The sequence below is a fragment of the Halichoeres trimaculatus genome, unplaced genomic scaffold (assembly GCF_033239565.1).
Source record: "Halichoeres trimaculatus isolate MK-OKI-2021-1 unplaced genomic scaffold, fHalTri1.1 fHalTri1_scaffold_3, whole genome shotgun sequence".
NCBI classification, from domain to species: domain Eukaryota; kingdom Metazoa; phylum Chordata; class Actinopteri; order Labriformes; family Labridae; genus Halichoeres; species Halichoeres trimaculatus.
In genome coordinates, this window is record NW_027437181.1 from 8,494,308 (window position 1) to 8,513,617 (window position 19,310).

General features: G+C 40.4%; 1 protein-coding gene across 2 annotated transcripts in view; it reads left to right on the forward strand.

Annotated features, from left to right (window-relative positions):
* The window catches only part of LOC141787532 (nuclear receptor ROR-alpha A-like), a 94,751-nt gene that overhangs the window by 68,259 nt on the left and 7,182 nt on the right, over positions 1–19,310 (forward strand). For both annotated transcript variants that reach the window (XM_074666011.1, XM_074666012.1), the window contains 4 exons: positions 15,027–15,112; positions 16,367–16,508; positions 18,001–18,245; positions 18,326–18,524. In XM_074666011.1, coding sequence (XP_074522112.1) covers positions 15,027–15,112; positions 16,367–16,508; positions 18,001–18,245; positions 18,326–18,524 — 672 coding nt within the window. The remainder of the gene's footprint in view (positions 1–15,026; positions 15,113–16,366; positions 16,509–18,000; positions 18,246–18,325; positions 18,525–19,310) is intronic.

Genomic DNA, 19,310 nt, shown 5'->3' on the forward strand with positions numbered 1-19,310 from the left:
AAGGACAGGAAGGACAGGAGAAAGGAAATGATGGTGGAAGGAAGAAAAAAGAAGGAAAGAAAATAAGAAAAATAAAGAAAGGAAAGGAATGTAAGGAATGGAACAAAGTAAAGAATGAATCTAAGGTAGAAATAAAGGAAGAAAGGACGGGGAAAGTAAAGCAAAAGAAACAAAGGAAGGAAGGGATGCTAAAAGGTATGGGAAATGGAAAAGGAAGGAAGGAAGATGGGAAGATAGGAAATGGTGGGATGGAAGGAAAGAAAGGAAGGAGGAAGAATGTTGGGGAAGGTAGTGAAGGAAAGTTAATAAAGGAAGAAGGTTGGAAGTGGGGAAAGGGGGAAAAGGATTAAGGAAGGAAAACGAGGAAAGAAAGAAAGAGGAAATGAAGAAAGGAAACATTTAGTTTCATAACTTTAATCTGGTCATGTGTGTTCTGATGTGTTATTGAAACTCTTACATTTTCACATCCTGATAAACCATTCATTTAAAGACGGCAGCTGTAAGAGATGTTGAGTTTCTGCAGAATGTACAGAGCTTTAGTTTAACACAAGCAGCCTATGCACAGACATGACGCTGTGAGACATGAGCTAACTGGTTAAAAACTAGAAAACTTTAGGAAGTGTTTAGATTCAGAACAAAGTGAAAGAGTGTTAAAACATCTTTTTCTTTTGCTAGTTCTTTTATTCTTGTTCTCAAGCAGAGAAAGAACACGTTAGCTCTTATATACCTCCATGTGAAATAAACTCTTTAACAGAAGCTTCTTGATGTACAGATTTTTATTCATGTACTTGATGTTTTAGATTCAGCACCCACAATGTGATTTGAGAGTGTATGAATTAGATTTCGTGCTCTTGTTGTAGAGTTACAAATCAACCAAATAACCTAGGTCACAGTACGTAACACAGTGTGTGTACAACAAAAAGATGAACTGACATCAGTGGGAAATGCTCGCTGAAGAAAATGCTGACCATATTTACAGATGAAATAGATGAAAAATAGAGAAGGATTTACATTTATGTGACATTTGTGTCAGAAAAATAAAAATAACAAAAATTCAGAAAAAACATGCTCATTTCATTTATTTATTTATTCTAATTTTTCCAACATTAATTACAAGGCGAGAAAATATTGCCATGAATAAAATATCAAACTCCAGTGTGCAAAACATCAGTTATTTATCACATTAATTCATAACCTTAACATAAATGTCGGACATTAATTATTTATATGATTTTACATTTTCAAGCAACATCAGGGGCTGCTGTAATGAGCTGTCTCCTCTTCTTCTTCATTCGTTAACGCCCTAATAAGAGAGTTAGTGCCCCCTGCTGTTTGCTGAGGTAGAGAATGGAAATATCTACTTCTTTGCGCCGCATTTCTTACCTTATACAACCACCTCACAGTGCAAAACCCTGTCCTGTCTTACATTATTAAAGCTTTACTATGGTAAGTAAATGGTTACCCAAGATGCACTTTACCTCAGTGGCGGTCATTATTTATTAAGACATGGTGTTAGGGTTGGGTTTCTCCTGAAGGATGCTCTGATCTGGAGTTTCCAGGCTGTGCATTGTGCGTGTGTGTGTGTGTGTGTGTGTGTGTGTGTGTGTGTGTGTGTGTGTGTGTGTGTGTGTGTGTGTGTGTGTGAGAAATCAGTCTGGTCCAGATTCACAGTCTGTGAAAAAAGCGCTGCAGGAGGCGTTTAGCCAGCCTGTTATGTCAGAGGATTACAACAGCCGGCAGATTATTTAACTGTTCTCAGCGGGGCCGGATGACATCATTTGAGCCTCAACCGCCAACACGCACAAAGAAACAGCTGAAAATGATAAGCGGCAGTCAAACAAGTTCATTTCCTCACAACAATATGGCTTTCAGCCCTTCCTTTACCTGTTTTATGTTCGCCTGTGCTCTCCCCGCTCGTTACCAGAGAGCAATTCGTGGAAGGGTCTGCAGTGATGGAAGGAGAAAGTGGAGGCAGAGATTGCAGAGATGAGTGACAGATTGAGGGTTTTGGAGGTGAGACAGACCTCCTGACTGCAGCAGGAGGAGACAGGCGGGTGGGGACTGGTCTGCCCAGCGGGACGAGCTGAAAGGTGGGATACAGGTCAGGGCAGTTGGCGGCGTGCTGTCCTGCAGGCTGTGAAGACCGAGCGGCTAAAAAATGAATCTGATGCAGGAGTGCAAAACTGCAGCTTCTCAAATGTCCTCCCCAGGAAACCTTTACTAAACTTCAGAAGACTTGTGTAGAAATAGAAATACTAATGATGTCTAGCAGTCAGATGCTTGTCGGTGAAGCTACGGTGGCCTGTGAGGGCAAGAAGCTGTGATGCATGATGGATGTGATTCTGAAAGTTATAATGTTGCATTCCTTATCTGTCTTCCAACTGTTGTATATTTTTCATGCTTATGTGAAACAAACAAACTCAGACTTATAAATATTATTTCCTGTTTCCTCAAAGTCTGTTTGGATAAACCATGTTAAAACATGAGTACACATAATGTTAGAGGTTATGTTAAACTAGACACGATGACGGTGAGAGCTCTTTCAACACAGGGATGTTTGTGTAACTATTTCCATCCATTCTGTTATCTTTACTAATTTTTTTCCGTATGGGGATGTGGGGAGCTGGAGCCTATCCCAGCTGTCAGTGAGGCGAGAGGCCGGGGATGGCTTCCAAAGCTCTCTGTTTCAAGGCACCTGAGGACAGCTTAGTGTCCACTCATGTCACAGGGAGGTCAGGTGTTCCACAAAAAATGGATAAATTAAAAAAAAAAAAAAAGTTCAACTGTTAACTTATTTGACAGTTGTGTTTTGCTTAGAAAATGTTTTCTTTTGGACATTTTTTCTTTTTTTTCTGTTTTTTCTCCACTTGGGTTTATGCAGTGACTATTCTGCATTTAGGGTTAACTAAGATATTGGGCATTCTTCCCTGGTCCAGACAGAAGACTGAGCCATGAACATGGCTGGCTTGATTTTCCTATAAACTGAATTGTGAATTGAAATCCCCTGATTTACAGTTACCAGATTTACAATGAGTAGGAATGTTGCTTTGATTTCTGTCCTTTCCACTGCGCAGAGAGATCATTAAATAACACTCTACTAATGTCATTTTTGGACATCTAACTTTGGTCTCCTGAAGGTGCAGACTGTCACTCCAGATGACATCTTTTTTTTCCTTGACGTCTACTGAATGTCCATTTATGACCTCCACAGTATCTCCGGATAAGAGGTACCCACTGCGCAAAGTCACATTCAAAATCTCTGGCCTTGAACCAACGTCCCTCCGGATCCAAAACCAAATTAGACCAACTGATAAACCTGATGAGCTTATTTTTGGACTTAAGGAGGAAGCACATAGAGAAGCCATGCATGCAAACCCCAAACCAGGAACCATTCGTGCTAACCACTGAACCACTGTGCAGCCCTTGCTGTTTCTAGATCAGCCCAAGGTTAGTTGGAGTCACCACCTTTGGTCCTCAGAACGCTTCTTTAGAGGAAAGATTGCATCTGGGTTATATATGACCAATCAGATGCCAACTTCAGTAGGAAGAAAAAAACTGGATAGTAAAGGTTTAACTTGCAATCTGGGCAAGGTACTCTGCTGTTCTTGGTTTTGTGGTCTGTGCAGATTATTTTATGGAAACTGAATGAGTTTTTTAGTTGTGGGAGTGATAAGTCTTGACTTCCTGTCATCTGCAAATAGTCCAGCAACACTAACACTGACTTGCATCTCCACTCTGATGCACACTTTGGAATTTTACTTTAAAAAATCAACAATATTTGTACAAAACAAGTAAAATTATATTTTTCATTGTCAAACGGCATTTTGGAAACCTCCCTTCATCAGGGAATTAAACAGATCTGAAGGAACAGCCAACACTTTGTCTGCAGTTATTTGAGCTTTAGGCCTTCATTGACACTGTTGCGCAATACCACCCTTAGGGTTAGGGTTAGGGTTAGGCCTTTTCCACAAATATTCATTTAATACTGAAAAAAATAACATCAACATCTGTTTAAAGCTTATATTTTTTTTACCTGAGTTGAAAGCTTTTTTATTTTAGGAGGAAAGTTTTGTTGAAGAGAAAAAGTCACGAGTAAGAAAAACTATATCTATACTTAGAACTGAAATAAGAAGAAAAGTTGAGGGTCGTTGGAGGAGAAGAAGTTTAACGTTTCCAAACCTTGACATAATTCAAAGCTCTGCAGCAGCGAGTCGACCTTCCTCTGCTCCCTCTTTGATCCCATGTCTGAAAAACTTAATCAGGTTTAATTTGGGTTTCAGATAATTTATCCATCAGGGACTCCGAGCATCTTCATCTCTTTTGGGGTAAACACTCGGTGGCTCACGTGTGGTTCATGCAGCTCATTAGCCTTGACGTAGCGCTGCTGTATTTCTAATTACACATTATACAGCAGCGGCTATACAGCAAGCATCTGCAGCATCCACAGGGAAAACACAGGCAGGTTCAAACGTACATGTGGAGCGCTCACTTTAATTACCTTACATGCATAATAAGGTTTTAATCTTCACACAGAGTTGCTGCAAAGATGGGGCTTTCTCATCTTTTCACCCCTCTCCCGTTTGAGCAGCTGACTAACAAGATATTATCAAAGATAAACCACAACTGTTTTTGTTTTTTCTCTTCGATCTTTCTGAAAAAGACATGAAGGGGGTTTCACAGTCTGACTGTTAAACTGTTCACTTCTCTCAGAGGGGGTTTCCAGTCTTTCCAAATAGAAGGTCTTTTATTTTTTATATTTTTAGATCTAAACGACTAATGGGTGTGAAATGTTTTGGAATGCTCGAGCAGATCCCTCTTGATAACATCTGTGAAAAAAAAAAGAAAGAACTCAAACCCCCATCTGTCAACTACTTTTAATTTTCAATATGTCTTCAAAACATCTCTGGTATGTCAAAAATAGGCTGACCAAATGTGGGGCTGAATGGATAAACACCAAGAAAGATGTTGTTCAACTATGAACCATCTAATTTGCCAGATTAGCTCCAACTCGGACCAAGATGGCTGACTTTCTGTTGGGTTTAAGGTATTGTTTGAAAGATTTTTTTATGCAGAACTTGACATAGTTGATATACAACAAAATTTTTACCAATGCATCTGAAAGAAATCTCCATAGAAACACTTTTTGGAAAATCTAAGGATACATCTAAGCCATACACTAGGCCTGGGTTATTTAGCTAGAATTCATTGTTGGATAGCTCAACTCTAGTGCAACGGGTCTTGGCATCTGTTCAATGAACGCCATAACCTTTAGAAAAGCTGTGCTGATTAAAGTAAAAACATCCCATCAAGTTTAAATTCCTCCTCTAGTTTACTGATGATAAGTCTGGGTCTTGTAGCAAGGCATCTTGGTCCAGACTTGGAACACCGTTCAACAGCCAATGGCCTCTGCAAAAGACCCTTCAAGTATTTTCACCTGATGCATGTGCAAAGTTTGGTGAGATGTGGTGCATATTTAAAAGCCTCCAAGACTGCAGTTCATCAAGCTAGGAGCTAAGAGAGAGTTTGAGAAAGATACACTTTAAAATACAACAGGGTCCTCCTCCTCCTGACATAAGTTCTTGGTTTTCTCCAGACAGGCTCAGATCATTAGTCTCAATAATTGGTGATTATTGAATGATTAAACACAAAGATGGAGGACCAAATTGCAGATAAATGAAATAATTTATTAGACCAAGGGCAGGAGGTGAAACTAAACTCCACTCCCAAGGAGCATGAGCCAGGAAGTCTGTAGGCTTGTAGCAGAGAGTGATCCTGTTGACATCACACAGGCACCATTAACAGACAGCCGCTAAGCTGCTGCCAAGACAGTAATAATTAAAATATGGACCATAGGATAGGGGTGGGAGAAAAAATTAATTCACGTAAATATCCCTTTTTTTGTTTTACGATTTTTAAATCACAACTGTTTGTTTAAAAAAAATATGCCGGATTGAAAAAAAGAAAAGAAAAAAACTGTACCCTTGGGTAAATTTGGTTTACAGTGAGTAAGTTCTCTCGTGTAACACACAGAACAACAAAAAACAAGACAAAGTGACGACAGTGCTTCGGCTAAAAGAACAATGAGGATGGCTCGAAATAAAAAGCAAGATAAGTTAAAAAAACAGTACACAAGATGATAAAGATGTCATAAAATAAGTTGAAAGAAACAGTGGAAGGAATTAAGGCATTATGTTGCAGTTTCTCTCATTTATTAGCATGGATGGGCGCTGGTTCAAAGCTGTTTTTGTAGCGTCTGGTTTTACGAGCAGGTACCATGAACCTCTGACCTGATTGGAGCAGCTGAAACTCTCCATTAACAGGGGGTAAGTCATAATTTCGGTCCACGTACAAGACAAGACATGAATCACAGCATTCCTCTCGAGTTCCTTCAAGACATTTTTAACAGAAGAACTCCACTGATGAAAACAGCAGTTTTACCCTTCAGCACACGGGAGTTGCTGTTCTACCCCTGCCATGTGTCACTAGACATTGTGTAACTTTTGTGCTCCTGATGATTGGTTTGCATCCGACTCAAGGTACATGTAACACACAATGACACACTAAAACGGAAACAATCGACCGAAGGTAGCAGCAGCTGTTGTTGTGTGAGGTTACATTACTGATTTTGTAAACAGTCTGGTGGCTCTGAGACGGTGATGTAACAGCTGTTCCTGGATCCGGTGACAGATCGTAACACAGCAGTGCATCTCTGGAGAGATTTATGACACAACAGTTTAAAACTTAGAAAACTTCATCTCTTTGTACATTTTGAGGTTAACATGACTGAAAGCTCAGTGGCAACAACTGTTTCAGGGCGGTTTTCAAGCAAAATAAGCAATTGACCAAGGTCAATCAAATCAAACACGGCATCTGTGGGACTGTATTCATGAGCTGACAAGATCATGAGGTAATTCAATAAAAATAGAAAGGTGTCTTTACTGGTCAGGAAATCCATTCTCCAGAGGTTTGCAGATGTAGTATAGCTTCTATACGATGAGATGTGATGTAAACCTTTGAGTAATCGTACCAGAACATGCAGTGACTCAGACTGGAGATTAGTGTGAACCTGCTGGAGATGTGACTCAGCGAAACCACCAACGGTGGCTGATGAACAAGCTGCTGCTTCATCTGCTGACAGGCTCACTGAGAGTGTTGGCGATCCATGTGCACTGCCATATGCCGGCCGTTATTACATCTACCCCTAGATTATCTGGAGTCTGGATGAGTAGATTAAAGAGAGGAGCCTGCAAAGACTTGTTGAGAGACGATGATTGGTCAACACTGACCCACAGATAAGATGTTTTTTTTATCCTAAATCAGCCGGAACACTGTGACCACTGACAGGTGAAGTGAACATCATCATTTTACAGTGACACCTGTCAGTGGGTGGGAAATGTTAGACAGGAGGGGAACACTTTGTCCTGAAGCTCATGAGTTGGAGGGAAAAGTGATGTGCAAGCACAAGGATGTGAGTAACTTTAGGTAGGCCCAACTTTAAAATGTGAGAGTAGTGGTTCCCATAGTAGGGGTCTTGAAATGCCTTCCAAAATCAAGAACTACATACAACAACATATTTAATGCATTATTGTCCCTGCCCCAAGTGAAGGACTTTAAGAAGCTCAGGGTCTTGTTGAGGAGAGAGGGGGATATGTTATGAGATTGACTGGTAATGTGACTAACAGTCATGGTAAAGAGGGAGCTAAGCCGGAGGTCAATTACTGGATCTATGTTTCAACCCCCTCACCTTTGACCATGAGCTCTGGGTTCTGACCAAAAGAGGAGGTCACAGATACAAGTGGCTGAAATTAGTTTCTTCTTTAGGGTGTTTGGTCTGAGCCTTGGGGAGAGAATCAGGACCTGGAAACTCAGAGTAGAACCACTTCCACTTGACAATGAAAGTTGGCTGAAGGGGTTTGAGCATTTGATAAGGATTTCTCCTGGATTCTTCCCTCTGAAGGTGTTTTGGTGGATACATTCAACTCAGAGGATACCTTGGGGCAAACCTATACTCAGATTAGGGGACTGTATATCCCTTCTGTTCCCCAGGTGGAACATGGAAATACTTCAGGGGAGAGGGAGGCCTTGGTTGTTTGCTAAGACTGCTTCCCTTGTGAATCAATCTGGGATAAGAAAGTGGAAATGGATCAGTGGATATTGTCAAAACATTATAAAAAAAAAAAAAAATATTGTGAAACTTTATAGACCCCTGAGTAGCAGTAGCATTGAAGATGGTTTTAATTTAGGAACAGAAATACGAGCCTGTTGTCTGATTTTACCCCACTTAGCCAAAATTAAGTTTCTTTGACCATCTTTATCTGTTTTTGGATTGACCTACAAGTTTTTTCCAACAGTAGGGGGTCATCTGTCTCTGATACCACTATTTTAGTGGTCGGTAGATGACTGGGTGAAGGTGTCTTCACAGATGCACAGATATCTTCTTCCTGTAGGGTCAGCAGGGGTCACTATCTACTAGAAACTGAAAGGGTCATTGGTAGTCAAGGCTTTGTGATGGAGATAGCGGCCAAAGGCTGACCCAGAACTGTTCAACATTAGGTCAACTTGGGCTCAAACTGCAAGAAAATTTATGTTAGAAAGGTGTGGTGCCTACATTAGGCAGGAGAGCATCATATCTGGACCACAGGATAAGATCAAGGTGTTGACATGGTTTCTGAATTTCCCAGATCTCAATCCATTCCAGCATCTGTTGGACTAAAAATGTATTCATGGAAGCTTCACATCAAGGCTGCCAAGACTACTTCCAATGTCAAAGCACACCTTCACAGGTTGACAGGAGCCGGTGTCTCCTCAAGTTAGGGTTGTTTTAGCCCCATTTCGACCAAGCAGTCTGTAGGGATCTGTAGAGTTCTGTAAAGGTTGGGTCAGTAAAGACTGATCCTGTTTGCATTTGTCTGCGGTTGGTCATCGAACTGTTTGTGACGCCATTTTCCAATACAAAGTTTTCTTCATGAAGTCAACTGGAGATTTAAAAATGGCAGGATTATTTTGTTCTTTATTACCACTGTTGCCCAGGAAGTGATGTTTTTTTTTTTTTTTTGTGTGTTTTTTCCACCAATCAGACTGCAGTGTTTCTAGCTCCATTTTCTGGGTTTGGTATGTCTGGAACCCCAACAGAAGGGTACCAAAAAGTGGGATGGTATGGGTCAGTCATTTGGAGACTTATCCCACTTTCAGTGAAAGGAAACTCCACAAAATGCATGCTCTACTAAGACAAAAACCGAACTGAACCAATTGGTGGACACTGGGCTGTTACCTCGAGCTGAGGAGATAGGGTCTTATCAAGCAGGTGGTCATTTGTGCATGGGCTGACAAAAGTAGAGGCCAGCTAGACCTTGGAAACAGTACTGGTTCACCCTCATACTTATTAAGTTTTTGACACAGTCAGATGTGAACAAATTGCATTTGTGAAGGGTCCAGTTTGGGCATCAACATCACCTGATGTTGAAACTATCATGGTTTGTGCAGGGGAAGAGGATCCTGTCAAAGGTTTTTATGAAGCTATCAGTGAGGTTTGCACAAATTGAGTTGTACTTCCTTTCCTCCTCTCCATCACTCGTCTGTTTGTCTTGAGAAAATGAAAATAAGAGGACTCAGTAGCCTCCACAGCTCCTCCTGTTAGCCTGAGGAGTGTTGGAGGAAACAAAGCAGATGTTTGTGTTGCAGCTGGCTGAGAGTATAAATATCTGCTGCGCTCTCATTGGCTCTAATTTCAGGCGGTGGCTTTGTTGAACGCAGCCTTTGATGTTGAAATGTAGAATTCAGACGGGATTAACGCTCAGAGAGCTAATTACTGCGGAGAGGAAACTGCAGCACAGACGCATCCCAGAGTGTGTGTGTGTGTGTGTGTGTGTGTGTGTGTGTGTGTGTGTGTGTGTGTGTGTGTGTGTGTAGTTTCATTTCATGTGAATGTGTCTTCATTTGTTGTTGTTGTTGACTGAAACATTTTTAAAGCAAAAATATCTGAAATATCTTTATAAAAGCCTCTGTCAGTGTTTTCTTACAGTATTTTTCACTTTCATTAACCCTGACTTGAAGATTTAAAGTAATTTACGTCAGCTCAAACTTTAACACCAAGTCTGATTCCGTCTTCATTATCCTGATGTTAAGTTATAAGTTTGCTAGTATTCTTCAACCTAAAAACCATTGCTCTGAGCCTTGCACCCTTCATTCAGTTCATTGTATGATATCTTTTAAAAAACACTCTGAGGCCGTGTTCAAGCCACTGAATCACTCTTTCTCCTCGAGGATTACTCCCAATGATGGATTTAATCTGGGTTTAACTGAGAGAAACTCCTATGGCTCTGCCGTACACACTGTGCTGAGTTAATCTGAGTGCGCTGAGGTTGAACGAGTTCAGCGGAGGATCACGTAGACATTTATTCACTGGGTCAGGTGGTCAGTCTGTCTGTGAGGGAGGAGGGAGGAGGGAGGAGGGGGAAAGACTTGGAGGCAGCCGGGGACAGGAAAACCAAGAGAGTGAACTGAAGAGACCTGAGAGTGAAGTGAACTCCTTTAGTTCATACTAGGTTACATTAAAGCAGCACATTGTTCTAAAAGTCTTAATCTTCTTTTCTGCTTTTTTTTTTTTTTTTTTTTTACCTCATCTGTCCTCCACTTGCTTTAATTTTTTAAGTATATTATTTTTTTTACTACTTTTATTTATTTGTCTGGACTTTTTTTTTCATCCCTTTAGCTGTGTTTTAATCTTTTAAGTAGTGTCCATTTTTGGCTTTAATTTGTTTCACTGCTGTTGTCTCGTAATGCTTTTGTCCTTTTGCACTCACTTCATGCTAACTGTGAGGACACTGGGTACTTACATGTTGTTATGGTCTCTTTTTGCCGTTGGGTTCTTGCACACTTTATCTTATTATCCCGCTGTGTTGGGTTCTTGATTCTGATTGGTTAATACCCTACAGCAGGGGTGTTTCGGGGACAACCTGATCCCACACTTCAGATCAGATCAGAGTCTCAGCACATGTTCACACTAAGGCAAAAACATTAAGTACAGAGAGCACTTGATGGGGGATAAGGTTTCATTCATTTCAAGTTGAAAAAACAGACCTGGTTGATGGCTGGAAAATGAAAAAAGTAGAGAAGACAAAAACAGTGCAGAAACGTTATAAGACAAAAAAAACTGAATGAGAGAAGGACCTCTAAAGGACTGCTGGATGTTCAAACTGCATGTGCAAATTTGCATGTGAACTGGTTTGTGACACTTTATCAAGCGGCAACCTCTGGTCTAAGAATATGAGGCAATGCAGAAGTGCTAGAATCTGCTGTTTCTCAAGTGTCCGCTTGAGGCTGGCACCAGAGGTACCAGAAGTCACATTCACACCAAGCCAAAAAAAGCTATTTTCAAAGCAGAAATAAACCCATTTACAACCTGGTTCCTGTCTGAATCACTAGCTGTACTATCAGCGCACACTGAACGGGGGTTGATTTTTTTCAGAGGATGTTTGAGCTTGCCCAATCAGAGGCACAGCACAGCGTGACCAACAGGGGTCCTATATCTTTAGGCAAAGCCCTTGCCACTACCAATATGGCCCCGACAGCTGATGTGCTTCATTTTCCGTTTTGGAAACAAACGGGTGATGTTGGGGAGACTACATCCATGTTTTACACAATCGATGCATTCTGACAGGCCTCCTGAGGGCTGGCCAATCAGAGGGGAGTGGGGAGCCTTAAGAGCCTGAAGACTGGGTCTTGCTTTTGGCACGGAAATGAGAAGCGCAGAATCAGTACAAGAGAACTTTGGCTTTTATGCTTTTTAACACTCTGAGTGGCGTCCATTCTCAAACACTCCCAAACACAAGTTGTTTACACTTTTTACGATATATATATATATATATATATATATATATATATATATATATATATATATATATATATATGTATATATATATATATATATATATATATATATTTTTTTTTTTTTTTACCAATTCCTCATCTCTGCTGAGTTTGGCCAAAATTTCATTCCAGAAATTGTCCATCACATAGTTATCAAATGATCTCTGTGATGAATCGTATAGAAGCCAGGATTTTTTGTACTTGGGATTCTAAGAGTTCCAGTTTCTCCTCGTGTCTGTAAGTGGAAGTTGAAGAATTTTCAGAGGTGTGCAATTTCGGAAATTTTCTGCTTGAAAAATGACAGTGTCAAAAGAAAAGGGCTGTATTAAAATGATGTCATTTGTCCACAGGAAGCCACTTATGGACGTGTCAAGCACAAACTAAGCTACAAAGAAACAGCAGTTAAAACGAAGTGTCTCAGACAGAGGCTGAAATAAAGGTTTTTTTTACAACAACAGAGAGAGAAATATAGAGATTTATTTGAGCTGTAAATCTTTTAAAGATACTTCGGGGTCACCAGAGGGACAGAGCAAAGACTGGAAAGCTCTAAATTCCTCATTGAGCCCATCTGGTAGCTGTGTAATTAGATTGAGGGAAGACCTCTGTCACCGACTGAGGGTCCTGCTCATCCTGTCAGGGTTCCAGTCTACCATCACCACCCACTAACTTCATACTATCACTTACATTTCTGATGTCTGCTGTGGATAAACACTTACCTTTCTACCACTTATCCTGTCATTACGAGAAGCTCAGGCTTCATTTTTGTCTTTGAATATCTTAAAATTAGATGTTTTTCTAGACTTTTCAGATTAGTGTTTCTCAGTTTAATACGGCTGTTAAACTAAAAATAAGACAAACACTTGGATTTCAGTTTGTGCAGTGTGTCTTAAGACTCTCCACACTTTGTACTTGAGTGTAAGCTTGTGTGTAGCTACAGTGTGTGTTTGTGTTCATGTGGCTGCACTTACATAACTTCACTCTGCTAAATTTAGCGGCTCAGAGTTGAGCTGCTGAGTGTATAAATACACACACACACTCAGCCAGTCAGTCAGTCAGTGTGTTTCTGGTGTTGGTCTGATAAACTATCGACACACATTTCTCCCTGAGATCCTTCTCTTCACATCTGATCCTTAAAGGACTGTAATAGCAGGAGTGTGAACAACTGCTGCTTAAATTCTATCAACACAGCACCATGTGGAAAGCATTTTTATAGGCCTGCATAACACATTTAATCTATTTCAGCGTGTTTTATTAGCAGATTATAGCTCCTCACAGAAATAAGAAACAAATAATGTGGGATCCAAGGAAAGTTTCAAACAGAAGGCTGGTTTAGGATTCTTTGTACATTTGTCAACAAGAATTTCTGGATTTTTTGTCACACATACAAACATACAAACAAATGATGTGGATGCCAAAGTAGATGCCTCTTGTCATATCCTGTTACAGATTTAAAACCTCAGCTCTAGTTTTCACAGACACCAAGTTGAAAAAGCGCATCATTATCCTCGGATAGCTTAACTCTGGTGGAGCTGGATGCCATCATGGTTGTATGACCTGGCTCAGATCAAACAAACCAAGGCTTTGTGAGCATATACACAGTTGGAAGATGCTTTACCAGAGCTTATTTTTCTGGCATGCAAGCTTTCAAATCAGTTTGTGTTTTCGAAAACCAAGAAATCCAACAACACAAACATTAAAAAGCATTGGTAAACTTTTACAGATTTGACTGGGATAGCTCAGGACCCCTCTTCCTCATGTCATTCCTTTGCTCTCTCCCCCAGTTTCCTGCTTTATCCTCTATCATAGCCTCTACAAATTAAGAAGAAAAAGCACCCAAAATAACATATAATTTCTAAACATATTTCAGTTTAGAATATTTGCATTGATTACAAACTTAGCTGTCTTTAAAATTGACTTCTTGTTTCTCTGCTGAGCCTCAAACCACACTGGATTGATCCCTTTACTTTCTAGTTTGGGATGATTTGGGTCAGGTGAAGTTGTCATCTGGTTTGTGGTGAAATAAACATTTCAGTGAAAGGAGAAACTCAAAGCTACAAGCCTTAAACCTTTGTACAAATAATGGTGTCTTGAAGCAATAGCCACTACATCCTTAAACTACTTTTAATCCCCATTATGTCTTAAAAACAATGACCAAATTTGGTGTTGAATGGGTGAAACCAAGAAAGATCTTGTTCAACTATTAATATTTACCATATTAGCTCCCTTTTCCCTATTTTTATTTATTTATTTACATTATATTATTAACTTTACTCTTTTTTTACATCAAAGTAATTTTTTTGTGATGGCATTTTATAACTGCGAGTGGGGAGGAGACACAGTGGATATGAGACCCTGCAGTACATTGAGATGTTCTGTGGGGGGTCACTGGCTGTCTGTGATGAAACCAAACTGCTGCTCCAGTTGAGGTATTTTAACTGAAAAAAAATTCAGATTATCTTTTTTTTTTTTTTTCTATTTTAAAATTATCCAACACACTGTAAAAATAATTCGGTAAATCGTCCGTGCCATTGAACATAGACAGGTGGTCTGTGGAGTGGAGCAAAGACAGCCAGTGTGTGCCATGTAGAGCCCAGACAGCTAGTGACCCCTGCACAATGTCTCAATGTCTAACAGGGTTTTATACCCATTGCATTCCCTCTTCACTCACGGTTGCAAAAGCCATCACAATCAATAACTTTTCACAGTGATGTATTTAAACATCAGAATTACAGGACTGAAAATACAGGATTGTACCTTTGAAATGTACAGTGATTTGTTGCAGTGTATGCGAAGTTTAATTTTGACTTGATGATTATTTTTTTTTTAAGTTTCTTTTGTGTCTTTCCTGCATGATGGTAAAAATTCCAACCTTAAATTGTGCAATAGTAAAACGCTCATTGGTATTATGTGTTAGCTTCCACAGTCTTGGCCAGCAGTGTGCTTTTTGATTGCTTCTCTTAAGTGAAAATTGTCAAAGCAGCCTCAATCTTTAACACTGTGTAGGTAACTTATTTGTTGGGGGGCTGCTTGCAACATTTTAACCCCAGTATCGTAACAAACCTGAGAATAAAGTTGTCATTATAATAAATCCACCATGACTGATGCTCTTTCAAGTGATCCTGACAGGTTTCCCCCTCTCTGTCTCTCTGTCTCTGCAGCTCAGATTGAAATCATCCCCTGTAAGATCTGTGGAGACAAATCATCAGGGATCCACTACGGAGTGATCACCTGTGAGGGCTGCAAGGTAAGGCTTAGAGAACATGTTTAAACATCCGAAAAACAACTAATCTATGAACTGTTTCCAAACCATCTGATGTTATAGTTAAAGCCAGTATTCTTTAGGCCCATTTGCACTCACAGATTTTATCCATGTGAGGTAATTCAACCTCCAGAGAGAGATTTGCATAAATGTTTTGCCAAAAACGATCAGCTTTGAGATCCTCCTGGCTCCCTGCTGTTCAGTATTTAAATATTCATCTAAAGCTCAAAAACACACGAGTGTTTGAAAAGTTGTTTTCATCTCGATTCCCCCAAACAGCCTCACATAAACTGGGTTCAGACTTTCTGTAAAATGCATCATTTTGTTAAGTCACTGAGCTTCAGAGCTGTTTATTTCAATCTGATCTGATGTGAGACTTTCTAAAAACTCCAAAAGGAACAGACAGTGAGGGTAACTGAGCTGATGTAAGCGACTCAGATGCGACAGCTTTTGTTTTTTTCCGTCGTTGCTGGAAAGGGAAAATGTTTGTATGCAACCAACACGTAAACACGAATGATCCAGCGGTCACGTAACTGAATTCAGATGTTCTCCCCCTCTCTTTAAGTCTGAACACAGCTCAATAATTACAGGCACAATGGGCAAATTAACACCTCGTAAATGAGCAGATGCTGCCAATTTAATCAGTCTAAGCAGGAAGTTGATGTGAGCAAGACGACTCATAGTTACCATTTTAGCTGCAGCTCTTAGACCTCACCTTTTATGCCTTTAATGGCTGGAATAAAAGACTTTGGTGTTCATAGTTTTGCTAAGCTCAACGCACAATCACTGCGTGAAAATCAGAGTGCAGTGATCCCAGTCAGCTCCTTCTTCTCCATCCTAGCCTGCCTGAGTCTCATAAACAAGAGCAGAGGAAATATCTGACACTCACTTTGGACCATCAGTCTCAACCGTTTGGCACAGAAAACGTCTGCTGGTTAGATCGGTCCCCCAAACAAGCCTGTGTGTTAAACTGCAACAGCTGCTGTCTGCAGCTGGAGGCTTGTTTCACAGCCAAGAAGGAGAGGATGGAGATTTATCTGTGTACAAATACCAACAGAGAGAACAGGGAGAGAGACGCTTCTGGATCATGTTTACAGGGGAACAAAATTACAGAAAAGCCCAAGAATAGGTGGGATATATTTAAGATGTGCTAAAGAGATCAGAGTAGGCCTAACTGTGGAAACAATCCTGCAGAAAGTATAAAATAAGATCTAACTCCTCCCTCCTCTGTCTCTTCAGGGTTTCTTCAGGCGAAGTCAGCAGAGTAACGCCGCCTACTCGTGTCCTCGCCAGAAAAACTGTCTGATCGACCGAACCAGCCGCAACCGCTGCCAACACTGCCGCCTGCAGAAATGTCTGGCTGTGGGCATGTCCCGAGATGGTGAGAAACACACAAACACACTTGCACTGGGACAGAGACTCAATCAAAAAAAGATCTACAGATCCACTTTACACAAACATCTGCATCCTTACTGATCTGCACTTTTATAAACATGAACGACTCAAAGGTCTTATCCCCTGATCACGTCAATCAAAGCAGGCAGAGATCATAATTTAAACAGGAAAGAGAAGGAAGTAGTGTCCCTGGAAAATGTCTTTATTGTCCATATTCAAATGATGATTAATTGTTCGATTGTCCAAAGTTTACCAGTGACTAATCCACTGAATTTTAAATAGTTAACTTAATATTAATCACTCAATTGTTCACGTTTTACTCGTGACTCCTAATTGTTAATGGTGAACTTACCTATAACCTCTGGATTGTCAATTGTTGATTCGCAATTCATTTTTCAATCATTTGTGGTTAATTTACAATTGATTAATGGATTGTCCATGTTTAAGTCACAATAAATCGCACGATTGTCCATGATTTGCTTGTGATACATCGATAGATTGTCTGCTTGTAACTATCAGTTATAAATGTCAAAAGTTGACTCAAAATTAATCCCTTGATTGTCCATAGATAAATCTTGATTAACCTTTCATTTCTTCCTAGTTAATGGGATTAATCACTCATTTGTTTATGGTTAACTCATGACTGATTGTCTGATTGTACATTGTTACTTATTACGCAATTGTCCATAGTTATCCTGCTGTCAGCCACTTTGATGTTCCTGATTATTGTGATTAATCACTTAATTATTCACTGTTAAAAGCTGTTTAAAAAAAGATTTATCTTTGTTTCTTGTGGTGGTTGTGACATTATTTTTCCCAACTCTCTGTCTGCTATACAAAGTGTGCTTGTCTGTGTGTGAATGCACAGCCATGTAGAGACAGAAATGACATTCTGTCATGTAATTGAGTTAAACGACATAAGGCTAGTAGTCTGTTCAATAAAAGAACAAGGCAAAGACCTGGTCTATGAGAGAGAAAACCTTGAATTGCTTGGTCTGGCGTTATGAAGAAATTCAAAATAAGTTAATTTCCGGGGGGAGTAGGTGCTGTAGGGGGAGTACTTTGGCACTTTGAATAGGCTCAGTGCACTTATCAACAACAGCCTGCCCTGTTTTTTATTGTTTTTTTGTTGTTGTTTTTTTTTTAATGAATGTTTTGTTAATCTTCCAAATGAAATGTTCTTCACGATAAAACAATATTTAGCCATTTTATAGCCTCTTTCCCAACAATCTGTCCTTGAAAAAGAGGTTTGTCTTATATTTGGATCAGTACAGTAATTCCTCAAGTGCCCATGGTTCACCAGTGATAAATTGCTTTATGGTTTTTAGTTATTGCATTAAAGTCTTACATCAAAAACGTAAGTTGCATTAACTTTTTGATAACATGCTAGCTTTGAAGGGCCTCACAGGAACACATTCTTTCTAAAAGAATTTGTTGAATTTTCCTTTTTTTTTTTACATCTCTTCTTCTCCCCTCAGCTGTAAAGTTTGGTCGCATGTCGAAGAAGCAGCGGGACAGTTTGTACGCTGAGGTTCAGAAACACCGTCTCCAGCAGCAGCAGCAGCAGCAGGGTTCCCTCCTCCTGTCTCACCCCAGCCCGGGTGAGGCCGAGCCACTGTCCCCTCACTACAGCCTCTCCTCCACTGGCCTCACAGAGCTGCCCGATGAGCTGGGGGGCTACATCGAACAAGACTCACCTGAGGGGGGATCTGTGTCGTCTAAGGTCTGTGGCTCATATGTGCAAAAACTCTCCTTTAAAAGCTTTAATCTACGTTTATTCATGGGCTTTCTTTGTAAAAACAGGCCGACTCTGGTGGAGGAGGAGGAGATGGAGGGGGTGGGTTCTACCTGGACTTCCAACCCTCTCCTGATCAGTCAGGACTTGATATTAACGGCATCAAACCAGAGCCGCTGTGTGACTACGGGTCCAGTAACGGATTCTTCCCATACTGCTCCTTCAGCAACGGGGACACATCGCCCACTGCGTCCATGGCTGAACTGGGTAAGAAGGGGAAAAAAGCAGAAACAGAGGAGGTGTTCAGGTCTGATACTCCCTGTGATCTCCTTTAAAGGTTATAAAATCCATACCTCCTGATAGACCCACACACTGAGCTCTAGAAGAAATAAAAAGGATCCTACAGCATGTTTCAGAAGGCTGTAGAGATCTGGAGGGAACAACTTTCAGAGACAAGGAAATATCTTCAAAGTGTAAGAGAGGGGATGAGGAAGAAGAGTTAGAGAGAGATGAAGAAACAAAGTAAGAGCGAGAGCAGTGAGGGTGAGCAGATACAGGAAGGTTGTTTAAAATAGCAGGAGGTTGGAAACTCATCTTCAGAGCTCATTAAAATCTCTGTGTGGTAATTAGCCGTCTGTTAATTAGGGCCGAGTGGGACGTGGCGGGGCACTCGATGGGGGAAATCATCTCTTTATGCTCCTCTGAGATTTGTTTTTAACTTAATTCTTTGTTTTTCTTTGACAAAGCATTTATGGTGATAGCCCTCCACCCTCATCTCTCCGTGCAGGAGCTTTGTGAGCTGTTTTTGTTGTTGTGCTCTTTGTTTCTAATTCATATGTATGAATTCACCCAGGCTGGAACAATTAGCACCAGAACAGAACGGTTACTGTGTGTTCTTTTGAAATATTTCACATCTGAGCTGCGTTCACAAACATTTGGATGACCAAATTTCGCACCACATAAATAAACCTGCATGAAAGAGGCCAATGCAAATCTTTGCTTTCTCTATTTCTAGCAGTTTGCTCAAATCTTAGTGTCAGGGGAAAGAATCAT